Source organism: Podarcis pityusensis (assembly GCF_964106645.2).
Source record: "Podarcis pityusensis genome assembly, chromosome: 9".
NCBI classification, from domain to species: domain Eukaryota; kingdom Metazoa; phylum Chordata; class Lepidosauria; order Squamata; family Lacertidae; genus Podarcis; species Podarcis pityusensis.
Genome location: NC_138034.1, coordinates 22,760,824 through 22,776,495, shown reverse-complemented (window position 1 = coordinate 22,776,495; position 15,672 = coordinate 22,760,824). Strand labels below are relative to the sequence as shown.

Genomic DNA, 15,672 nt, shown 5'->3' with positions numbered 1-15,672 from the left:
ATCTGTGACTACTGGCCATGCTGACTGCAGCTGCTGAGGCTTTTGAGTCCAACATCTGGAGGGCAACACATTGGCTTACGCTTGCTTTAGCCATAGAGCTGCTTTGGTTTATATACACTTGCTGACATTTGATCCCACTTTATAGCATGACCAAGAAATCAATCCCAGGATGGAGCTACAAAAATAGGAGCAAGCTTAGTTTTTTTAGATGACTGAGATCACCAGGGACAGGGGGTAGGGTTGTCTTCAATGTGAATAGTGTTTCTTTTACATAGAATAGAGTGACTTGCCGTTCATTACTATAGTGAAAAGCATAGAACCTAGAGAAAAAGTTGTTGTGGAGGCAAAGCTTGCCCACTACGCCTAAAACTGCCACCACAGACAAAGATAACTTGGGAGACGAGAGGTGGAGGAGTGTCTTTTCACCTTCTTCTTAGAAGAAGCTCCATAATTATAGGGAAAGGGGTCCACACACTTTGAAACCCTCTCGTGATTCCCACTCACCAGAAGGCAGCTTCAGAAAGCATTATAAGCTTGCAGGTGGAAGCGTGTTCCTTCCTTTCTTCTCAGACTCATGACTTGTCCTATCACCCTGTGATGACTGCCTCAGGCCACTGGTTGTGGGCAGCAAACTGTTAGCTACTTCATTTTTTTTTTATTTGTTACTTGTACTGCGAGGGAGAGGGGCACACTTATTTTGCCCCTCAGGTACCAGAATAACCTTGGTGCTAAACATCTTGACTAGATCAGGGCTGCACTTTTGCTGTTCTGCTTCAGGCAACCAAATGTCTTGGCAGCCCTCTCAGGTTCTAAAGCCAGCGTGGTGCAATGGTTAGAGTGTTGGACTATGATCTGGGAGACCAGGGTTTGAATCCCCACTCAGCAATGAAGCCCGCTGGGTGACCTTGGACCAACCACCATCTCCTAGCCTAACCTACCTCAGAGGGTTGTGAGCATGAAATGAGGAGGAGGAGAACCATACACACCACCTTGAGCTCCTTGGAAGTTAATGATGGTATATAAATGTAATTAATAAATAGACTCCTAATTCTGCCCTTGATAATGGGAGAGGATGGATGAAGGACAACCCTCCAGCTCCCAATTTCTCTCCACCCAATCGATCACAGACCATTGTAGTTTTAAAATAAGGGATGGGAGAAAGCTTGGCTGTGTTTACAGCTCGTGATGACAGTAAAATTTGCCCGCTATGTCTACATTACCATCTTTCCTCAACACAGCTCCCACTGAGGTGTGTTATATACAATCACTACCTCTTGATGGGCGCTTTATGGGTTAACTAAAAATGCTCAACTGCACTTTTTTCTAAGAAGCTGTGAAGTTCCTGTCAAATTCTTGTAATGAGTCTGTAGGAAAGTACATTCTCTGTGTGTCAGAAGCTTGGTGTTTGGTATGCTGTTTTTCTTATCGTTACTCACCAATTATGGAGCGTTTTGCGGACTACATGACAGTAAGGTGGCACATTCAAATTATTAGTGCCTTTGCTTATTACTTTTGGCTACTACTTGCCTTTTTTTGCAAGTTGACCTAATCATAATTAATCAGAAGAGAGAATGTGGACTTCACAGAGTAATTTCATGCTTATTGTTCACTTACTTGGGGACCGCAGGTCTCAAAGATCCAAGCTTCCTGTAGGTGGCTAAGAGAATTGCTAAGGCTGGTGAAATCTCCTTTATTGAGGAGCTCCATGCTTAATTTTTAAGCATATGTGCGACGGCTTTAACCTGCTAGGTAGACATTCAGAACCCCAGGTGTGTGGGGATGAGCTATGAGCTAGAGAAATCTACATGATTTGTGTCTGGTGGTGATTTTGTTTGTTTCTTTGTTTGTTTACAAAAAATAAGGTACTGAAATTAGGCATGAACATTGCCATCATTTCTGCAGTGAAAGCGGAGTCCTGATTCAACTGGAAAGCAACATTCCTGTGCATTTTGTGGATCTTGGATGTTCTTTATCTGATTTCATGCCTTTCTTGGTTTTTGTTTTCCCATCCTTGCACATACTGATGCAACTTTTTATCCCATTCTCTGCCAGCCTGATGTAGTTTAGTACAGCATTAGACTTTGAATAGGGAAACCAGAATTTAAAACCTACCTCAGCTATAAAGTTCACTGGGTTACCTTGGGCTCATCACTGTCTTAGCCAACCATATCTCACAGGGTTGTTGTAAGGATAAAGTACAATACAACCAACAAAAAACCTTTACTATGCTGTCTTCTTCTGAGCCCAGGCTGCCTTTCTTTTCCTGCTAGGGAAATGTTGCACATTGAATTGCTGTTTTTCAAGTGAGAATTAAATGCAGAGAGATTAGGGGGTAATAACCTTTCCAGACAGGAGCCTCGGATGAAGCATTGGTAGGATCTATATCTGCACAACTTGTGATGCTCCATAGCTTATAGCCCCACATTTACAAGGGACTTAGGTAAACTTTCTGCTTTTGATACCTGTCTGGTACCTGTCTGAGATGGAAAGCAGAGGCACAGGTAGGGAAATTGTCAAGACTTTAGAGGACTAGTACACATGGCTTGAAGGCTGCATTTGGCCTGGTGGGTTACAAATTAGGTATATTATTATTATTATTCATTTTATTTTTATACTGCTTTACAGTTTTAAGAAAAAAGATCTCAGAGCAGTTTACAACACATTAAATCATCAAAGAAAACAATCCAGAATGAAACATTACTGAAGAAAGTCAAATATAAAGTATACATTCAAAGCAACATAACTAACAGGAAACTAAAATATTATCTCAGTTATTTCAAAACAAAACATGACAAAAGAGGTCAGTTACAGAATGCACATCTAATGCAGCAAAGTTAACAAAAAATATCTTAAATATTTCAGGAGAAAACCTTGCAATCAACTATAAAATTCAAATTTAAAACAGCATATTTAATAAGGCAAAAAAATATCACGAAGCCTAGAACATATCTGCTGCAGTTGCTGCCACTCCTGCCAATGGTGGTTCATGTGGAAGTTCAGGCTCATTAACCTGGGTTTGCACTAAGAGACACCCCAAAATGGTCTCTGTCCTCTTCAGCAGCCTCGGCTTTTGCAGCTGGAGTCAGTCAGGGCCCCACCCTCCCTGGCCAGGTGGGAAAAGGCCTGCAAGGCAGGGAGCAGGTGCTCCAGAACTCACAGCCAAGATGGCAGCTTGACAGGATATAAAGAACTGTTAGCAAACAGAAGAGCCTCCTGTGTTCTCCTATATTAATAAGCTTCCCTCCTATATTGATCAGCTTTAAGTCCTGGGATTAAAATTGATTTCTGTCTAAATACTCTGCCGTGTCTGCATTTTGGACCAAGCAAGTCAATTCTTCATTTTGTTATTTAGTTGGAGTTACTCTCTATGGGGGACAGATGAAGGAAAACAGCCCTCCAGTCAAAACAGCAATATGAATTTCAGATTCATCTCCAGGTCATTTCAAGAACTATTCTCCCACTGGGCTTTTAATTTTCTTATTTTTTAAAGACAAGGTAGCCTGCAGTTTAGTAGCAGCCTCACTTTCTATTGATTCCTGTTGTATCTACTGTAAAGGTACATTTTAAGTAGATTTTCTCCTCATTGTGAGTTTTTTCTTATTTCAAAATTCAGATTAGTTCTATACTTGAATTACTTTATGATGTTTAGAGGAACTTTGTGGAGCCCAGTATTAGTTTCTCTTAGTCAAATTCTTGTTTTAAAAAGTCTAACTAACTTTACAGGGGCAGATTTATCAGTCACTATTAGTCACAATTACCAAATGGAATCTCTTAATGGCAGATGCTGGGGGGGTAAATGATAGGAAACATTGGGGGGTTTTTGCTTCCCAGAGGCATCTGACTGGCCACTGCTGGAAACAAAATGATGGATTTTTTGAGCCAACCCATCAGGATTCTCACTATGTTCTTACAAGTTGGGTACAGGCCACATCTTTCCTGAATGGTGCAAACACACAGTTGCACAACAACTGTAAATGAACAGGAGGGAATAAAGCAGGGGTCAGCAAACTTTTTCAGCAGGGGGCCGGTCCACTGTCCCTCAGACCTTGTGGGGGGCCAGACTGTATTTTTTTGGGGGGGGGGGATAATGAACAAATTCCCATGCCCCACAAATAACCCAGAGATGCATTTTAAATAAAAGGACACATTCTACTCATGTAAAAACACGCTGATTCCCAGACTGTCTGCGGGCTGGATTTAGGAGGCGATTGGGCCAGATCCAGCCCCTGGGCCTTAGTTTTCCTAACCATGGAATAAAGGATGCCCTCAGTATCCTGTACCCAAACCCGAGGAAGCTGTTTCTAATAGAGTCAGTGGAGTGGGAGAAGCTGGTGATGTTGGCAATGCTGCCTTGGTGGTGGGGCTGCCGTTCAAAGTTCCAGCAGTCCCATACGTCCTGCAAAAGACTGGACAGCTTTTGCATGCCTTGACACACTCTTTTTAAAAGGTGAGAGGAACTAGCCATTGTGGAGGTTTACCTGATGCCCCTTCAAGCCATTCTACAGGGCTGAGGTGAAGAGCTCTGGGTGCAAGTCACCCCTTCCCTTCAATTCTGAAATCATTGGAGGAGTCTAGAGAGGACCATCCTCCACCCACCCAAATCATGCCGATAAAAGAAGAACCAAAGTTGTGGAAACACAGCCCAAGTTCTTCAGCATTTCTGTCTCCCGACTAGCACCTTTTCTCTAGATCCATTCCAGTTCAGCAACATACTTGATAAAAGATAAAATTTCAGCTCTACAGTATACAAGCTTGCTCTTCCCTTCTGTTACTTTGCATGTAGTTTAAGCAGATACATTTCTAGAGCGGATCCTGATTTTCTCCAATTTTTAAGCAATAACTGCACACAAAAGTTTTAATTGATTGCAGTAGTTTCCCCCCTCTAAAGTCATTTGTGCCACATTTGGCAACTGATCCTTTTCTCATTTTGTCAGAAATTATGAAGCATACTTGATAACCTCAGCGGAAATCAAGCATCTGTTTTTAACATACGACAGATTATCTATTAGCTGGAGTGACAATATCTAAAGGGGGTTATTGGGGGCCTTTAAAATTATTATATTTATATTTTTTATCAAATTGCTATTTTAGGAGAGACAGAAATGGAAGGGAAATCATGAATACTGCAGTCTCCAGATGGGAGATAATTGGGCACTGGAGGATGCCTCCCGGAAGCATTATACATTACGGAAACAGATTCACAACCATTTAGTATGGGCCACAACATTATGAGTCAAAGAACAACAAACTCCAGGTCTGAGTTGGGGAGCCTTGGAATAATAATAATCCCAGACCCAGGACTTCTGGGCTTTCTTTCTGGAGGAAATTCAATAACCCTGCACAAGGGAAACAGGCACTAAAATCTTCACATTACATGGGAAAGGCCAGCAAAATGTCACTCAAGTAATCAACAAATTAAAGAGTTTCTGCAAAAGAAAGACTACAGTATATATTACAGTTTCATTATTAATTAAACTTGTTAGTTGTTTGTCACCGAAGGATCTCAAAGTGACTTACACTGTATTTATGCATAAGTATATTATACTATAGCGGACGCGGGTGGCACTGTGGGTTAAACCACACAGCCTAGGGCTTGCCGATCAGAAGGTCAGCGGTTCGAATCCCTACGACAGGGTGAGCTCCCATTGCTCAGTCCCTGCTCCTGCCAACCTAGCAGTTTGAAAGCACGTCAAAGTGCAAGTAGATAAATAGGTACCGCTCCGGCAGGAAGGTAAACGGCATTTCCGTGCGCTGCTCTGGTTTGCCAGAAGCGGCTTAGTCATGCTGGCCACATGACTCGGAAGCTGTACGCTGGCTCCGTCAGCGAGTAAAGCGAGATGAGTGCCGCAACCCCAGAGTCGACCATGACTGGACCTAACGGTCAGGGGTCCCTTTGGCTAGTAAAAGGTAAAGGTAAAAGGTAAAGGACCCTTGGATGGTTAAGTCCAGTCGAATTCGACTCTGGGGTGCCGTGCTCATCTCTGCTTTCAGGCCAAGGGAGCCGGCATTTGTCCACAGACAGCTTTCCAGGTCATGTGGCCAGCATGACCAAACCGCTTCTAGTACAGTGGGACACTGTGACAGAAGCCAGAGTGCATGGAAACACCGTTTACCTTCCTGCTGCAGCAGTACCTATTTATCTACTTACGCTGGTATGCTTTCGAACTCCTAGGTTGGCAAGAGCTGAGACAGAGCAATGGGAGCGCACCACCTTCCAACTGGCAACCCCAAGAGGCTCGGTGGTTTAAACCATAGTGCCACCTGCTTCCCTATTGGCTAGTACCCATGCATGACATTATGCATAATGAAGAAATTATCCCCCAAAATTATTCTCAAAACCCTGACCAAGGTATAGTTACAGGATACTTTCAGGGGTGCCATGGCAGTTAAATCAATATAAAATCAACATTTGTACTGTAAATATACACTTGTGATCCTGCATCAACCAATTGTTGTCTCTAAACTGGTAAAACTATGCTAAGAGAAGCAAGAATTCCCCTGCTAGGCTCTGTTGTCTTTCATAATCAGCAGGCCATAGCCAGGCCATTGTACTGGGAATAGAGTACAGTGGTACCTCGGGTTACAGACGCTTCAGGTTACATACATTTCAGGTTACAGACTCCGCTAACCCAGAAATAGTACCTCTGGTTAAGAAGTTTGCTTCAGGATGAGAACAGAAATCGTGCTCCAGCAGTGCAGCGGCAGCAGGAGGCCCCATTAGCTAAAGTGGTGCTTCAGGTTAAGAACAGTTTCAGGTTAAGAATGGACCTCCAGAACAAATTAAGTACGTAACCAGAGGTACCACTGTATTGGCAAATCTGTTAGTTATAGCTGTGACATTTTGTCTAAATGCTGATTTTTATTAGATTTTATGTGTTTTTATTCAGATGCCGTGTGAAATGCTTTGATCATTAATTTAAGCAGAACTGAAATATAATAACAAATTTTCTTAGCAATCCAGAAAACTTAGGGCTGCCCACTAAATATGCTAATTAGCCACTAATATTTGTTGAAGGTAGCCTAGCACACCTTTTAAGGTGTTGTTTAACAAGTTGCAACTTGTAGGTGCTCCATAGTTGTTGTATAATGTAGCTCTCCTGGATCATACTCTTTGTGGGGCAGCTGTTCGCCATCTCTAGAGCTATCTGCCTGGATATAAGGGGTGCTTCCTCAAGAAAAAGTCTTTTGGGAATTAATATGCACTCTGCTCCTTCGCTGATCTGTGAAAGCAGAGAAAGCAATGCAGAATTCAGAATGAACTTCACACTTCTTCTGAAACCATACAAATAATTGGGCTGCCTTGGGCTCAGGTTCCTAGAAAAGTTACTTGTCTTTGGAACCCACCTTGCAATTTCATGCCACTCGAGAGTTTTGGGTGGTATGCAACTTCAGCTTTTCTTTTCAAAAGGGTTTTGTCTTCCCACTTGCAGAAGACTATATAAGAGTAAGACATTTCACAATGTGTAGTTGTGATACATTGGCTAGGGTTCAAAGTATAGTTACTCAGCAGCATGGCTAAAAAATATTCTGTTAGGAAATGCACACAACTGAGGTTTGGGCTGAAAGCTTTGGTATGTTCTGCTTTATTTGAATGTACTGCACAGCTTTTAAGTGGATAAGGAAAGGCATAACTGTGACACTTAAGATTATAGTCTCGAGACAGTACCCCTTTCTATATTACTCTTCAGTACATTGCTTGCTAGTCATTAGTTTTTTAAAATTTATGAGACTCTGGGGGAGCAGTTACACGGTGTGCACTGTATAGATTTTATTTTGAAAAATGACAAATGTTTGATCGGTCAAATGTAAAACACAATGGGAAGTACAAAACAAAACGATAAGGGATAAGGGACAGCTGGTCATTTTTAGAACAAACACTGCTGCCTGCTACAAAAATAATTTAATTCAGGAAGAAACTGGACTTCTGCTGTGAGCTAACAAGAAATGATGTGACACGGAGCAGACAAAGAAATCTTTCTAAGGCATATATTTATGATCGGCTACTGGTTTTGCCAAAAGGCTACTCTGAGAAGGAAGTGAGAAAGTGTAGGTTCAACTGCCCAATATAAATTGCTATAGTTCTGCCCACATCCTTCCCTCACCTGTAGATTGGCAGATGTGTATGCAGAAACACTACTCCGATGCTAGTCTTGTTATTCATAACTTAAATGTCAAATGTCCTTGTTTGCATTTCATCATTTGAGTGTTATTATGGACATCTAGAAATGTTCACTGAAGGCCACTAAACCAAGGTAGGCTGCCTTTTCCCTTTTGAGTATTTCAGAAAAGCTTATTCATCAAGCAATATATAAATGTCCAACGCTGTGTTTGCTTCACAAATTCCTACAAGAGCCATGTGTGTCCCTCCCAACTTCTGGTAAAGTATTGAATAAATAAAATAAATCAAATCAAAGCATGAAATTGTAGGCTGGGGCTTCAACCCCTCAACATAAATAAAATAAAAATAATAACAACGCCCTGTCAATCAGCAAAGTACACATTGATCCCTGTGCACCTGCTCCATGCAGAGGCATCGTAACCTATTAGAAAGATACGCATCATATTGCAGCTGTATGCAATGTAAGTCTGACGATACGTTATCCACACAATTTGTCATAGTGGGAGGGGAAGTGATTTGCTATTAGAGGAAGGACAAGAAGATGCTTAACTATTCCCTCACCTCCTGCTTTTTCCTGAAAACATCCCTCCTTCAGACACATTTATCCCCACTGGGGTTCCAGCATCAAGTTTACTTTGGAAACACAGGTTTGGAAAGCAGCATTTAAAACAGAAAAGGGACACCAAGTACTGTTTATTTCACTTGTATGTAATTTGTAATTCATGGTGTTCCACTTGTAGGAACTGGATTAAAATTTTTTGCATAGAGAGAGCTTTTTTTTTTTCAATCTGAGGATGAGACAACAGGTTCCCAGTCCTAATATAATATTAAAAGGGTTTAAAAGCCTAAATAAAGCATATGGGGTTGGGGAGAGACAGGAGAACATGTTTTCCCTGCGTTGTTCAAAATAATTCCTTACCAAACTGAGTTGAAGGTCACAGAATTTGTCCATTATTTCAGTCAATCCCTGTAATGGCAAATATACACTTTAAGACTGATGTGTTTGTGCTGAAAACAATTTACTTTCTTTCACATGTCAATCTTTTGGAGTTGTGCCAGCCAAATTTCCCCAGCCAACCCCTACAGAACAGTGGTGGGGAGCCTCTGGCCCATGGGATTGTTAGGCCCACAAGGCCTTGGCTTGGAAGTTGGCCCAACGGGCTGCTTTGGGCAAGCCACACCCACCATTCTCACATCTGAGATCATCTGGTGTCAGATGGTGTCAGATGTGGGAAAGTTCCAAGGAAGAGGCTTCCCTTACAGCCACAGCTTCAATTCAAGCTGCAACTGCAAATGAAGATTGGCAGTCCACACTCTTAAGTGGACTCCCATTGATTATTTTGCATCCCCAACTTGAGTTCAAGCTGGGAATGCAAAGGAGCTTTAGTCACCTCTGTGGCTGGAGATGCAAAAGAAGAATTGCAGCTTTGCAGACACAGTTTGAGCTTTGAATAATGCCATATGACATCCTGTAACTGACAGGTGGGCAGTGAGCTTCAAGGGGTAAGTTAGGCAAATTCTGGTTCTGGCCAGGCAGGTAGCTCCAATTCCCCACCTCTGCTACACTTCAGAATTCAGGCTCCTGTCAGCCACTAAGAATGACAATTGCTCCATTTTGGTTTTCCATGTTGAGCAGATTAGCATTAAAAGAATGGCCATTCCATGTATTTCAGAAGAATTTGTACCAAGAACTGCATTAAAGTTTGCAACAAACCTTCAGCCCAAGATCTGGAGGGCTGTTACCTTCAAAAATAAAAATGCACACTTCACAAAGTCCTCAGGTGACTATCATGGAACTAATTTTCTAAGCACATTTTCTAGTTTGTCCTGTAGCCTTTTTCTTCAGGCTTGGCCAATTGGAGCAATTTTTCAAATACACATGCTGTTTCCATCTCAGCAAGGTTTGCGCCACTCAGATACTCACAAAAATATCACTTTGTTCAAGATTCCTAATCTTTAGGAAACGGGGAGCTAATGAAGCTACCTGTTGTGAAAAGAAAAATGTGGTAAATGCCACAATGGGCTAGCAATTTACTCTTAACGATGGAAATGTCAAGTTAAGAAAGGTTAACCACCAAGGGCTTTGCTTTGACTGGACTGAGGGAAAAGCAGAAAAGTTAACTAGAGCATAACTGAATACACTAGGGGAAAATTTGTGTTAATTTGTTTTATTTGCTGTAATTAAGAGAGAGGAAATGCCTTTGGGATAAATGAGAGTAATAAAGCTGTATCAGTTTTCCAGGGAGGAAGATAAATGCAGTTGTAAGTAAGTCAAATTTATGTGTTCTCTGTGTTAAAAATATTAATTCTGTGCAAAACAAATCCAAATTGAATGCAAGGAAACCTAAATTGTGTGTCCTGTAAAACACAGCTTAGGCATGTTTATATACTTATTTTGTAGAATTGATTCTGCCTTTTCTGATCACATGGAGGTTGGGGAAGAGAACGTGAAAAAATAAAAGAAAACCAGCATGCTTATTCTCCAAATGTTTGCGCTGTTAATGGGTGACTAATGTCCAGAACATACAATTAAAACCTCTGGAAATTGCCATGGCTCTAAGGGGCAGCTGTATTTTCAGAGTTCAATCAAGATGCCTGCCCAGCTTAGTGCAAAATACTGCTTCCAGACTGCTGTCAGAATATATTACTGTTAGAATATATACACTGGTTCAACCTCAGAAGTTGAACAGAATTCGTTCCGGAAGTCCGTTTGACTTCCAAAACGTTCGGAAACCAAAGCACGGCTTCTGATTGGCTGCAGGAAGCTCCAGCAGCCACAGAAGCCACAGAAGCCCCATTGGAGGTTTGGGTTCCAAAGAACGTTCGCAAACTGGAACACTCACTTCCGGGTTTGCAGTGTTCAGCAGCCAAAACATTTGACTCGCAAGGCGTTCGGGGTCCAAGGTACGACTATGTGTGTGTGTGTGTGTGTGTGTGTGTGTATGTCAATCTTTATTGGCTTTCAGTCTTTTTCTAAGAACAAAGTAAAGTATTGGTGATCAACTTTAAATGAAACAGATTGTGCCCAAGTCCAGGACATTTAAAGGAGTGTTTTTTCTTGTATTATATTATCTTGACTTCTCACATAGGCTGTCTTCAGAAGCCCCACTCCACAATCACTGGTACGTGATGCAGTACAGTGGTACCTCGGGTTACATACGCTTCAGGTTACAGACTCCGCTAACCCAGAAATAGTACCTCAGGTTAAGAACTTTGCTTCAGGATGAGAACAGAAATCGTGCTCCAGCGGCGCAGCAGCAGCAGGAGGCCCCATTAGCTAAAGTGGTGCTTCAGGTTAAGTACAGTTTCAGGTTAAGAACGGACCTCCAGAACAAATTAAGTTCTTAACCCGAGGTACCACTGTATAGGGCTTGTTTCACAGATGTGGGTCCCAAATAATGGAATTCCATGTCCCCAAAGCACCAATATACATATGCATACAAACTTAAAGGAAATAAAGTGACTTCATTGTCCTACCTGTGGCCTTTGTTTTTCAGATGTATATCTATGTGTCATTCTCAGTGGAGCTGAGATGTCCATAAAGATGCAGCAAATCATAATAAAAAGAATAGCTTTTAAAAACATTTTAGTATTCAGAATACTTTAAAATATACGTATTTTTGAAACCATCACCCTACGTATCAGAATACATAATGCTTATTACATATCCAGGCTTCAGCAACATTGCCACAGATCATGTGACCACCTGGCCTTTCTTTTCCTTCTTTTTTTTAAAAAAAAGAAAACATGACACTAAATTATTGCTTGCAAATTGCAGTGTGCAGGGTTCAGTTTGATGTTTGCAGAACTTGTCTTAATTATGCTTTAATTAAAAAAGACAAAATAAAATCAAGCAGGAAACAGAGTTGGCTCATTCAGGTTGCATTACCGTGCCAATTAGGGCAATGCGTGTAGAACTGGCTTCTTTAATAGGGGACTCTGGCCTCCAAATCATCATTCACAATGGCTATTCTCATGTCTGTGTGCATGAATTTGATTAGTTATTATAGTAATTTGTTTGTGTTTTCAGACTAAAATACAGTTTATAAGAAAAACTCCTACTTATCTTCAGTAAATACACTAAAAGGAGCTCAGAGACTGGTACAACAAACATTTATCTCCTCTGCATCTATCAACCAGTCATTCCCATACTAGAAAATAATTCTGATTTGACAACCAGATCACATATATACGCTATACATTTAAAAGACATGGCTTCCCTCAAAGAATCCTGGAAAGTGTGGGGACTTCCAGGGTGGCGCCATCGGCAATGGTGGACTCCCTCTGATCTGGAGGGACTAGCTCCGCGCGAAACGGGTCTTTTCCGCTACGGCGAAGCGGGGACCCTTTGGAAAATCACAGGCGGATGAAGCCTGTGACCATGGGACTCGGCGGGCACCCTTAGCGCCCCCCCAACCCGCAAAGGAACCATTAACGGGCTCCGGAGCGAAGAGGGGGAAGTGGCGCGGTGCTGAGAGTCAACTGCTATTTCCGTGGAGCGAAGCCGCATAGCTGTTGCCAGAGAGCGCTGCCTTTTTCCTGGGACAATTTGGCTTCTAAAATAATCACCCGTGAGTACTTAAATTTCGGACAATTGGACTTTAAATAAGGACTTGCGAGCAGAAAGGAATTGGACTTAAAAATTTACTTCAATTTGGCACTGAAACAGGAAGGTCTAAACAGGAAGTCAGCCTTCCGTTTCTTTGTAGACAGAATAAAGCAAAGACAACGTAAACTAGAGCTCAGAAAATAGCTTTTAAAAGATTAACTTTCATCATTTTAAAATTGTTGAACCCCCCTTCGGAAGAAGGAGAAGAAGGGGGATCTTTTTCGGACTGTTTAAACCTGCAGAAGTGAGTTTAAAGTAAAGTAACTTTCCACCGTCCTGATCCTGGAGCAGGGTGTCAGGACTGATGTTTGAAGCTCATTGACCAGAGACAAACGTTTTTGACAGACAACTTAAAGAAGAGAAACATAGCGATTCCACTGTTCCCTTTCGCATTTTAAAGGAACAAATATTGACAAAATATCTCAAAAAGGAAACTTTGTTGCTAGATTTGTACTTAAAAGAAAGAACAAATAGAAGTTTTCCCCCTAGAGGGAGACTGTGAAACTGTAACTAATTCCAGGGAGCTTGCAGCTGTTACAGATTACAATCGTGGGAATAGACCTGTGACCTTGTAGGACAATGTATTCAGAAGCTCTGTGGTGTGCTCTCTGTAAAACAAATGCTCTACTGGAACAGTTAAATGAGAAGACGGATTTGATGACTAAAGCGGTCAGAATTTTTGAACAGGCAGTGGGAAACTATATGGAGCCCACCCAGGAATCAAATCAGGAGTGTGCCCTGACAGAACAGATGAGAGAAGAAGATGTTGCTGAATTTTGGGCGCCAGAGATGGAGGGAGCTGTGGCCCTGCAGGAACATGAGCTTTTGGACTTGACAAATGAACTTGGAAAAAGCCAGATTTGGAAAGATAAGGTTTGGACTGGTTTGGAAATGGGGGGTTGGATAGACCCCTCCTATGCAGGGATGTTTGGACTTTCCAAGTGTGGTAATGGGCCGTGAGATGTTTGGGGCTGTGGGGGCTCTTAATTTTGGAGGGATTCTGAAACATGTTTTCAAATACCACATGGAGTTTAGTCTGGTCTTTGGAAAAGGGGCTGATTTGTTGAAAAGGGTCAAAAACATTACCAAGCTGGAGTTCCCACAAGTGAAAGGAGAATATGAAGAAGAGCCGCGGAAGGGACATGGAAGAGACTTAAGGGCCTCGGATATAAGGTTACCAGGTTAACGCGCTAGATCAATGGGATAAAAAGGACTGACAAAACCCGGGACCAGGAGGAAAGGACGCTGGATGAAGATTGGATTGTTTTTATTTCTTTTTTTTATTATTAGGATCGTTTTATAAAATTGATGAATGTTAGAAAAATGTTGGAACGAAATTACTTGGCTCTAGCAAAAATGTTTAAAGAATTAGGTAAGAATATTATGACTATGAGAAGTTGGTAAAAATAAGATTTAAGTTTTAAGTTTTAAGGTTTTCTATAAGATAAGATGAAAATAGATTAAGGTAATGTAATGACAGAATATTATGAAATATGGAAAGGATTTGCTGCGATAATTAATAACTAGGATACAAAAAAAGGGAGGAGGAGGAGGAGGTCAAAGAAAGAAGGTAATGAAAGTTGAGGATTCGAGAATGATGGATTTGTTTTTATTTGTTTGTGGTGTATTTTTGTTTTTTGAATCTGCATTGTTTGATGTGGTTTGTTTTCTCTTTGTTTTCTCTTTGTTCTTTTTCTGCTGTGTTTTTTTCTGTAATTTTAAAAAATTTTCAATAAATATCATTAAAAAAAAAAAGAATCCTGGAAAGTGTGGTTTGTTATAGGTGCTGGGAATTGTATTTCTGTTACGATTACGATATCTTTATTGCCATTGTCCCATGCAGAACAATGAAATTGAAAAACTACATAAAAACTACATAAAACTACATAAAAACTACATAAAAACTACATAAAACTACTACAAAACTACATAAAACATTCAAAAACCCCTAAAAACTCTGAAACCCCATTTTAAAATACACTATACTATAGAGACCCCTTATGCTGCGTTTAGAACCAGAATTGCATTTGCATAGAAACTGTTTCTCAGGCGGCTAGTCCTGGCCTTTATAACCCTATACCTTCTTCCAGAAGGCAGAAGCTGAAAGAGATCATTTCCAGGGTGCATACTATCCTGTGCTATCTCTGCCGCTTTCTTATGGCACCTGGCAGCATAGATTTGATCTAAGGTGGGAAGAGTGCACCCAATTATTCTCTCTGTAGTCTTTACAACCCTGGATGGCATTGTTTTTTCCCTGGCCGTGCAGCTCCCAAACCACACACAGAGACCATAAGTTAGTACGCTCTCCACAGTGCAATGGTAAAATGCCATCAACAGATCCTTTGAGAGATTGTTTTTTCCGGAGGATTCTCAGAAAATATAACCTCTGCTGTGCTCTCTTCACCAGGTCTTTGCTGTTCTCTCCGCAGGTTAGGTTGTCTTTCAACTCCATTCCCAGAAATCGAAACACCGAGACCTGTTCCACGCACTTCCCCTCAATAATAAGTGGCTGAATATTCAATTTACATTTCCTAAAGTCCACAATGATCTCTTTTGTTTTCTTTAAGTTAAGGAGTAAGTTGTTTTTCCTGCACCACTCCCCCAACTGCTCAACTTCCTTCCTATAGGCTGCCTCCCCCTCTCCAGCCGTGATTAAACCAACCACCGTTGTATCATCTGCGAACTTAATGATCTTATTACTGGGGTATTTGGGGGCACAGTCAGCTGTACAGAGCGTATATAAAAGCGGGCTCAACACACACCCCTGTGGCATCCCCGTATTTGTGATGAGATCCGCAGAGACATGGGAGCCCAACCTGACCCTTTGGGAATGGTTTCATAGAAAATCTAATATCCACCTGCACAAATATGGCGGAAGTCCCAGGTCTAATAATTTGGGCACCAATCTATGCAGAAGAATAGTATTAAATGCAGAACTAATGTC

General features: G+C 41.4%; 2 protein-coding genes across 4 annotated transcripts in view; one reads left to right on the top strand and one right to left on the bottom strand.

Annotated features, from left to right (window-relative positions):
* Nucleotides 1–15,672, top strand: part of EXOC1L (exocyst complex component 1 like) — a 113,138-nt gene that overhangs the window by 51,291 nt on the left and 46,175 nt on the right. The gene's annotated exons all lie outside the window — the stretch shown is intronic.
* Nucleotides 5,799–15,672, bottom strand: part of LOC308485978 (uncharacterized protein) — a gene marked incomplete at its 5' end in the record, with an annotated part of 44,986 nt that continues 35,112 nt past the window's right edge. Inside the window, 4 exons of the mRNA XM_081022206.1 lie at nucleotides 5,799–7,220; nucleotides 9,039–9,086; nucleotides 10,044–10,103; nucleotides 11,597–11,646. Of these exons, the coding sequence (XP_080878332.1) occupies nucleotides 6,993–7,220; nucleotides 9,039–9,086; nucleotides 10,044–10,103; nucleotides 11,597–11,646 (386 nt within the window). The 3' untranslated portion in view covers nucleotides 5,799–6,992. The remainder of the gene's footprint in view (nucleotides 7,221–9,038; nucleotides 9,087–10,043; nucleotides 10,104–11,596; nucleotides 11,647–15,672) is intronic.